Genomic DNA, 9,507 nt, shown 5'->3' on the forward strand with positions numbered 1-9,507 from the left:
TGGCGTGTCCCTATCTTTCCAACGCGGGAAGACTCCAGGCCTGCTGAGCTTTGTGTGCCGAAGGATAGTCCACGCCTGGGGCGGTAGGGCAGCAGTTTTCAGGGTTTCCTGATCTCGCCAGCAGAGGTGGAAAGAGACTTGTGCACACAAAGAGCCAAGGCTGTCGGGCCAAAGGGTTTGCAAAACCTTAAGATAAAAATCAATGCAAGACAAACCGTAAGCAACCCAAGCTACCCCTGTTCTTAAAATGACAAGTTTCCATTTCTGGCTGGGTGCCTAAGGATCACGAGCTAAGCCCCAAGCTCGAGTCACCTGGAGGAGGGGCGGGGCGAGCTCTTGGGTGCTCTCTGCTCCAGTGCGCAGAGGCGTGGGAAATTCTGTCCTAAACTCGGTTCTGGGGAAAGCGTGGGGTCTTGACTCGGGGATGGCTGATGATAAGAAGCCGTTATCGCCAAAGGAAAACTTTACGAGGCGGCTCCCCACAAAACTGCCAGCTACTACTGTTCCAGGACGGTCCGAGCGCGCGGCGCCGACTTCTCCCATTGGACCACCCTGGCACCCTGAGCGCAGACGCGAGACCCGAGAGTCTGGAGTCCAAGCCCCAGACTTTCGCGCCCCGCCCCTCACGCCCCACCCCCTCAAGGTCCCGTTTCCTCCAGCCTCTACCCAGCTCTTAAAACCCCCGAGTAGAGGGATGGCGCTTGTCGCCTCTGGGGTGCGTTGCAGACACCTCTGCGACGCCAGCCTGAAAGCCGTCCACGGCCTGGGACTTGATTCCACTTTATCAACTCCCAACCCCCATCCATCTCAACCGCAACTCCAACTCCGTGAGACTTTGCAAAGCCCCAGGTGCAGTGGAGCTCAGCAACCTTGGGACACTTTTCACCCCCTCTCCTCCACCCCAGTCCAAGTTTAGGTCCCGACTGAGCCAAGAGTGGGTGCTACAGCAGCGGGCATCAGGTGTCTAGGGCGGGCCCCCAGGTCTCTGGGGACTCTCAGGTTGAAGTCTTGCTCTGGGCAGAGGCTCCAGGGCGTTTTCCCAGAGCCGGTGGCTCTGCACCGCTGGAAAACCACGCTTCGTCGCAGGTCAGTCTGTCCGCGGAGTCACCTTCCCGTGGCCTCTTCAGACAGGTTCTTGAAAGTCAGTGGTGGGGTGTTAGCTACTTTAAAAGAAACCTGCCTTTGTGTCTGCCACCGGCATTATGTCGGGATTCTGGGAACCGTTAGGCCCCTGGGGATTCTGAAGCGGGCATGTCTCTGCTGGAGGCTGGGTTGGGTATGGAAGGGTCGTCTTAAGCACCTTGTCCAGAAAGCCATCCTTGACCTGAGCTAGGCACCGCCTCCTCTCTATTTAACAAGGCTCTGTGGTCCCATGCTGGGGCTGGGACACGGAGGATGCACTTTTTTTTTTCTTTGCACACCTGAGTGTCACATTTTGCTTTTGTGTCCCCAGCATGGCCACCAGCCTTAGCGCAGACAGCCCGCAGCCGCTGAACCCAATGTCTACCCAGCAGACCACACTTCTGCTACTCCTTTCGGTCCTGGCCGCCGTGCACTTGGGACAGTGGCTGCTGCGACAGTGGCGGCGGAAACCGTGGTCCTCGCCCCCGGGTCCTTTCCCCTGGCCACTGATCGGAAATGCGGCGTCGGTGGGCCGGGCGTCACACCTGTACTTTGCTCGCCTTGCAAGGCGCTATGGTGACGTTTTCCAGATCCGCCTGGGCAGCTGTCCCGTCGTGGTGCTGAATGGCGAGAGTGCCATCCACCAAGCCCTGGTGCAACAGGGCAGCATCTTCGCCGACCGGCCACCCTTTCCCTCTTTCCGCGTGGTGTCTGGTGGCCGCAGCGTGGCGTTTGGCCACTACACGGAGCGCTGGAAGGCGCAGCGACGCGCGGCCTACGGCACGATGCGCGCCTTCTCCACGCGCCACCCGCGCAGCCGCCGCCTCCTGGAGGGCCACGCGCTGTGCGAGGCGCGAGAGTTGGTGGCGGTCCTGGTGCGTCGCTGCTCGGGCGGCGCCGTCCTGGATCCGACGCAGCCGATCATCGTGGCCGTGGCCAATGTCATGAGCGCCGTGTGCTTCGGCTGCCGGTACAACCACGACGATGCCGAGTTCCTGGAGCTGCTCAGCCACAACGAAGAGTTCGGGCGCACGGTGGGCGCAGGCAGCCTGGTGGATGTGCTGCCCTGGCTGCAGCTCTTCCCTAACCCGGTGCGCACCGCCTTCCGCGAGTTCCAGCAGGTCAACCGCAGCTTCACCAACTTCGTCCTGGACAAGTTTTTCAAGCACCGCGAAAGCCTGGTGCCCGGGGCTGCTCCCCGAGACATGATGGACGCCTTCATCCTCTCCGCCGAAAAGAAGGCGGCCGGGGGCCCTGGCGATGGTCCCTTCGGGCTGGATTTGGAGAACGTCCCAGGCACTATTACGGACATCTTCGGAGCCAGCCAGGACACCCTCTCCACTGCGCTGCTGTGGCTGCTCATCCTCTTTACTAGGTAAAGCCTCCAGGAGGGATGGGTTGATCCTTTCTTTCCTCCTTTGAAAAAGGGCGTGTGGCTAGCTAGGCGCAGGGTTTGAGGTTTCGCCCTGCCCCACCTCCATTCCTTAAACCAGATCTCAGGGAAGATAAGCCCGGGACCACTAGGGTAGGCCTACGTTGTTGCCAGCATTTCTGAAGTGGTCTCTGCCTCTCCCCACTCCTCTCGTGTCTGGGAACAAATTTGGGGAGAGCACCTCCCCTGCAAAAACAAGATTTTTTTTATTTTTTTTTTTATTTTTTTTTTTGCCATGCGGGGAGATCAGCCTTGATCCTTCCGTGGCTCAATAGAAGCAGAATTGGACCACCTCCAAGGTTCAAGGTGGTGCAGTAGAATGTTAACTGAACACGGCGCGCACAGTTGGCACCTTGGAGGCTGTCCAGCCCGGGTCTTAACATCCAGGGCTTTGTTACCAGGCAAAGGAAGCCAGCGGAGGCAGGTCCTCAGAGGACAACCTGAGAATAAGATTCACCCTGAGGCAGCTAAGAAAGCAGGAGCAGGCACTTCTGTGGCTGCGATCAGGATCTAGAGAGGAGTCTACGGTATGGAGGCGGTGCCAGGGCCATCCAAATCTCTGGGCCAGGGCACAGACCTCTACAGCCCTGCAAGGCTGAGTGCAAGGATTAAGCAGCCTCCCCACCACGCCCCGCTGTCAGGTGGTCTAAGCAAATGAAACCTTTATGAGAATTTGACGGTCACCTATTGTTTACCTGAAATTCAGATTTAGCCAGCACAGAAGGGATACTGAATGTGTGCCCCCCCACTTTAATTTGGCAGGCAGAATCGAGTCCCATTTGGATTCACACAATTCATATTTCTTTAGATGTTGCACATCTACTTTCACATTTTAAAAGTCTATTTAAAATCGCTTTTCAATATTAAAGTCAAATTGTGGAAACATATATTGGGACCATTGGGTCTGGGGGCAGGGGCCAGGGGAGGCAGGGAATAAAGAGAATTCAACTCAAGATGAGGAAAAACGCCTTCTTGGAGAGGGATCACCAGGTCTTTCACATACCAAGATGAGCTTGTACCCTTTGGAATTAAAAAAAAAAAAAATTATTGAGCTGTGTAAGTAGCTTCCCATGTGTTCCAAAGAAATAAAATAATTTCGGGGTCATTGTCAATTAAACAAAGATGACATTATTTTTTCTTTTTCGTGAAGAGACAATATAATCAGAGTGGGTAAATTATAATGCCTGTTTAGAGCACAAATTTTCCTGGCACACCTGGATGGTCCGCTCCTACATAGTGTCTATACAGTGCAAACTAGTAGCTGTTGAAGGGGGCGTTAGGTCCATGGGGTCCAAAATGCTTGCTATTTGGCCCTTCGTGGACAACGTTGGGAAGTTCTGTTAAGTGATTTTAACAGCTGCCGGGATTTCACCATTTAAATGCTCAGCTTATTTTCAAGGCTGTATTTATTCTCCTCCGCCCTCCATCCTTTTTGAGCCTTCGACTTAAACTTCCTCAACATTTAACATTGATTTTAGTATGCTTTTCTCTTTTGAAAAGTATTTTTTTATTCATTTAGTTTTGAATAAAGTGGATGTCTGGATACCAGGTGCTTGCCTGGTGCCTGCAGAGGTCAGAAGGGGGTCGATCCCTTGGGACTGGAGTTACAAACTCCACTTAGCTGCCATATGGGCACTGGAAATTGCTCCCAGGCACTCTGCAAGAGCAGCTGATGCCCTTAACCACAGAGGCATCTCTCCAGCCTGGAATTTTAGTAAATTTGATGGCTACATAATATCTTGTCCTAATATTGTACACGTATAAAATCAGTTTTGAGCTTTAACATTAATTGTTGGTTTTTAACTGCATTATAAGTTTTAAGTAGTATTATAATTATGCATCATTATACCTGTTAGACTATTTATGAAAATAGGCTTTTAGAAATAAATAATTGGGTTTAAAAATAAAGGACCAAGGAATGATTGCCCTTGTAAAGTTTGCTGTGCACTAAGATTTTGTCTTCCAAAAGAATTACCCCAGTTTCTATTAGCAAGAGCACAGAAGTAAAATTTGTACCCCTCATCTGACAAACTGGGACTCTGCCTTTTAAATTTAGGAAATGTGTAGCTTTATCTATCAGAAGACTAGTAATACTTTATAAAATAATAACAATGAATTGTCTAATGATATGAGAAAAGGAAAATAATCCACTTTCAGGGCAGTGTTTGACATGTTACGAACACATTGAAAGTATATTTTATGACCACATTGGTATAAAATGAATATTGAAAACGTGTTATAAGGACTTGTACTTAGAAGTCCATTTGTTTAGGTCTGAAGGCTTTACAAGATAGATAAATATTTTCTTGGGTGTCTAAAATGCATTGTGGGCCTAGGCACTGTGCCCGGTACATAAGTAGGTTTGGCCACTATTGTGCATTTTCAGACTATTAAAAACTTAAGAGTTTCATTTTCTCACAATGGGAAATAAATCCTAGGCCATAAGAGGCTTATTACAGACAAATAAAATTGTTTAACTTGTAATATTGAGTGAGAGAAATTGGTAACCTGTTTTTTTTTTTTTAATTTTCTTTCAGAAATTGTAATTCAGTCACAGACCTAGATAGTTTGTGGAATTAAAGTAGAATTGCTGTGTGCTGTGAGATGGAGGGTGAATTAATTTTGTTCTCTCTCTCTCTCCCTCCCTCCCTCCCTCCCTCCCTCCCTCCCTCCTCCCCTCTCTCCTCTCTCTCAATCTTCACCTTTCATGCTGAAATCCAAACAGATACCCTGATGTGCAGGCTCGGGTGCAGGCTGAGTTGGACCAGGTTGTGGGGAGGGACCGTCTGCCCTGCATGGATGACCAGCCCAAGCTGCCATACGTCATGGCTTTCCTTTATGAATCGATGCGATTTTCCAGCTTTCTGCCTGTTACCATCCCTCACGCCACCACGGCCAACACCTTCGTCCTAGGCTACTACATCCCCAAGAACACGGTGGTTTTTGTCAACCAATGGTCCGTGAATCACGACCCAGCGAAGTGGCCTAACCCAGAGGACTTTGAGCCAGGCCGATTCCTGGACAAGGATGGCTTCATCAATAAGGAACTAGCCAGCAGTGTGATGATTTTTTCGGTGGGCAAACGGCGGTGCATCGGCGAAGAGCTCTCTAAGATGCTCCTGTTTCTCTTTATCTCCATCCTTGCTCATCAGTGCGATTTCAAGGCTAACCCAAATGAGCCCTCAAACATGAGTTTCAGTTACGGCCTGACCATTAAGCCCAAGTCGTTTAAAATCCACGTGTCTCTCAGAGAGTCCATGGAGCTCCTTGATAGTGCTGTTCAAAAGCTGCAAACTGAGGAGGCTGGTCAGTGAGAAGCCAGAGGTAGCTGAAATGTTACAACACCCGCCTCATTAACTGGGGAGGAAAACACAGGGTTTTTTTTTTGTTTGTTTGTTTTTTCCAGTTCCATTTTGGACATCATGTCTCTGGAGTGAGCAGAAACCAAGGGGCCTGAAGGTGAGGCATGTTTCCTATGGCTCCTCCTGGGCCCATGCCACCTTTACTGGATGTATTTTTGAATCAGAGTAAAAGGATCCAAGGAATTTGATCCTGTCAGCAAAAACTTCCTAAGGGAACTTTTCCCCCTCAATTAAACATATGCACACATATCAATAGATGTGCACAACTACCCAACAAAGTATCTGAGTAATTCTGCCTTTGTAGGTAGATTTGCGATGACACTTCTAAGTGCAGAAATTTACCCCTTCAGAATTACACTAAGCAAAGGTTCAGGATATACTCAAGATTCGAACACAAGTAATTCCAGAGTAAAACTGTAAAGACCAGAAATTCTCCACCAAGAAACAACCCACTTAGGAAAGTAATTTAACTCCTTTGAGGTAGCCCTGGGTGAGGTTTTCTTGCCTGCAAATGTGCCTCCCACTTTAGGATGGACCCTAAAGTCAGTTGTTCAAAAAGAAATTAATAGTTAACTTAATAACTGCAGTAGATTTCAGCAATTAATTAATTTAAAGGTAATTTGTTTATATGGAAAATTTTTTTCTACAAGTTAAAGTTGCATGTTATTTGGCTGCTAACGTGAACTATTCCAGTTATGAGGAGAAAAAATATTTGCTAGTCCAACTTAAGCTTTCAGATATGGGATTGTAATAAACTGGTATCAGTAATAAGTTTCACAAACTAAAAACAAAACAAAACAAAACAAAGCCTCATGTCACCAAATAGTATTCAATGCATATAAATGTTACATAATTATTCATAAAAATCATATGAATATTAATTATTTGATCAGCAAAACATTTGAATGATATAATTCTTATGCCATATAGTAAACCAAAAAGTATATATAATCAGTTGAAATTTCCCAGATCCACGGAATGAGCTAGACTAAATGGATCTGTTTTGACATCAGGGAACCACATAACAAAGTTTTTTTTTGTTTTTTTTTTTTTCCTATTCAAGGTTCAGACAAGGAACAAATCTCAAAACTAAACCAGCAAAACATGTTCTTATCTGGTAGTTGTTATGATAAAGATGCTCCTTTTGGAATTGACCTCATTAATGTGTTAAGGTTCCAAACTCTTGGCATGCTTCAATTTTAAATTAATTTAAAATCCATCTTAATTATTTTGTTTCAGTTGAAGCTAGAGGAGATAGCATCACCATCCCTTCAAAGGGGAGACACCTAACCTTTGAGGACAAATACTGAAAAAAGGCCATGGATTTTCTAGATATTCTCTGTATTAGGACATACAATAGGAAACTCATTACAACTGGGCAATTTCTTTTAGAACGTTATTATTATTGTTGTTGTTACTGTTTTTGAAGTTGAGTATTAAGGTCTGTGGGTTTTTTTTTTTTAATTGTCTTGGGAGGCTGTTTGGTAATTACATTGTGAGACGGTGGGGATAGCTAAAATCAGCTCCCTTATTTAGGATGGCACGGTTACTTTTTGGTAGGTGGGAAAGAGGAAATAGATGCATTTGGATTATGTAAACAAGCTGAAAACCCTTCCAGAAAGCTGGAAGAGCACAAAAGCAGGAACAGGCCTGGTGGGGGTTTCCCATTTCTGTTTTCATTGCAATTAGACGTAACAAAAGAAGCCCACAGCACTCAGAGAGCTTACTGTTTGCTCTGTTTCTTTGGGCTTTGTGGAATTTTCATATCGAAATTACAAAGGATGGAGTGTGTGACACTTTTTGTGTGGAGGCAGCCAGAAGCTGCAAGACACAAAGAATGAGTATGAGGAAAGATGTTTACATGGTTCCCATTCACTCCAAATTAATTTATTGACCTATAAAATTTGAAACATGAACATTTCGGGGAAAAAAAGATGTTTGGAGTGACAGCCCTTGAATTCTAAGGGTGTCTTAAGAATCGCCCGAACCCGCCTCTGCCTCCCCCCTCTACATCTATTTTGTTGTTGGAAATTGAGTTATAAAAATTTAATCTTTATTTAAAGATTTTCACAACAGGACCCCTTGAATGTGAAACTTGGATTGTGTCAGTATTTTAAAGACCTTCATTTCAACTACAGAAATGAACTCTGTCCAAAGTTTTAAATTTTTTTTTAAGTCTTCTTAAAGGCATGTGCCCCAGTAGGACTGGGACAGAGACACGGGCTCCTGTGGCCTCTGTACTCTGAGAAATTCATCATGGTGAAAGTCGTCGTGGGCCAATCTGGACCCCTCATTCAGTTAACCAGACCCAGATGTTCGTTTTGTGAATGTGGGGACCGTTTTCACCAGCTGCTTTCAGTGACAGAGGAAGAAGCAGGGGTGCTTTATTTAAGGTATTTAGAAACTAGAGGAAGGAAGGAGGCTGTAAACCAGAAATGAGTAATGATTACCAAATCTGGAGGTTATCAGGATGGATTTACTGGCTTCATCAGAAAGTCTGATTTTATTTCTCCCACAGAAGGACTTCGTTTGCTGATCACCACATAAGTCAGAATGTTCAGCTCAGCGCAGCAAAAGTTCTTTCTTACTAAATGCCTCATTTGGGTATTCATGCTTGGACTGTGTCAGAACATCCTTTTGGTATGTTTTGTGGATTAATCGAAAGAGTTCATGCCCCAGAACTTAGCCTTTACCTGTGAAATATTACCACACTCTTAATGTTTTTGCACCAGGGCTGTATTAGATCAAGTAGATACATCACTGTGCATGTTAATTCGTATGCTTTTAGCTGTGACACGATTGTATGATAAAGAGTGCATGTTACCTGGTGACTATAATCCATGGATAACTGCCTATTTAGCCTCTTCTTGTGTTTTTGTATTTTATCATATATGTTCTTAGTATGTATATAGCTGTTACAGTCATAACCAAGACAGGTCCTATGCACACAGCATTAACTAAAGTGTAGCCTTTACCTTTTGATGTACTAAAATTTAAAAAAAGTTTTATCAGTCATTATCCATTACAAAACACCATTACCTAGACAATAAAATTCACTTTCATAATTCTATGAAGTTTCTTTTTATGTTACAGCAACGTCTCATGGGTCATTTATTTCTACTATTATTATGTGCTCTGGCATTGACACACTGAAGCGTGTGGTCCTTACAGCTCCTTTGTGTATTAATTCAACCTTCACATACTCTGTGTGCTGTATGCCTGCCTTCAACTTTGTTACACATCAGTCCATTACTCCCTAATGTAAAAAAAAATAAATATGCATCATTTTGTTGGATCATTCCATTCCTTAGCCTGTTTGCTCTTATTCTTTTTCCAATTTATTCTTTCACTCAATACTATTTTAGCATCCAGTTTTCTCAAGCAAATCCCTGGTCTTTATATTACTGAATTTATAAAAACCAACACAAGATTAAATTTTACTGGTGATCAGCCAAGCAAAATAAGAACTAACTTGTAATTTTGAAAGACTGGATTGAGGGAGGTCTTAATGTGTTGACCTAATATTTCTGCTTCATCTGAAAAATGCAGGACACATCTGTCCCCCTCGGCAGCATGCTGACCCTTGAGCAT

The 9,507-nt window shown here is 45.4% G+C and overlaps 1 protein-coding gene across 1 annotated transcript; it reads left to right on the forward strand.

Annotated features, from left to right (window-relative positions):
• Window positions 1–668: 668 nt before the first annotated feature.
• On the forward strand, window positions 669–9,192 carry LOC118571346 (cytochrome P450 1B1). Its single transcript, XM_036170280.1, has 3 exons — window positions 669–1,086; window positions 1,454–2,497; window positions 5,280–9,192. Exons 2-3 carry the CDS (start codon window positions 1,455–1,457, stop codon window positions 5,866–5,868), a joined length of 1,632 nt encoding a protein of 543 aa, XP_036026173.1. The 5' UTR covers window positions 669–1,086; window position 1,454; the 3' UTR covers window positions 5,869–9,192.
• The last annotated feature ends 315 nt before the right edge of the window (window positions 9,193–9,507 follow it).

This window comes from Onychomys torridus, chromosome 21 (assembly GCF_903995425.1).
Source record: "Onychomys torridus chromosome 21, mOncTor1.1, whole genome shotgun sequence".
NCBI lineage: Eukaryota > Metazoa > Chordata > Mammalia > Rodentia > Cricetidae > Onychomys > Onychomys torridus.

What these genes read in the sequence shown, in the direction of transcription:
- LOC118571346 (XM_036170280.1), top strand. Translation starts at nt 1,455, where the DNA reads ATGGCCACCAGCCTTAGCGCAGACAGCCCGCAGCCGCTGAACCCAATG. An exon ending in CTGCTCATCCTCTTTACTAG is followed by an intron (nt 2,498 to 5,279) that starts GTAAAGCCTCCA and finishes AAATCCAAACAG; the next exon opens with ATACCCTGATGTGCAGGCTC.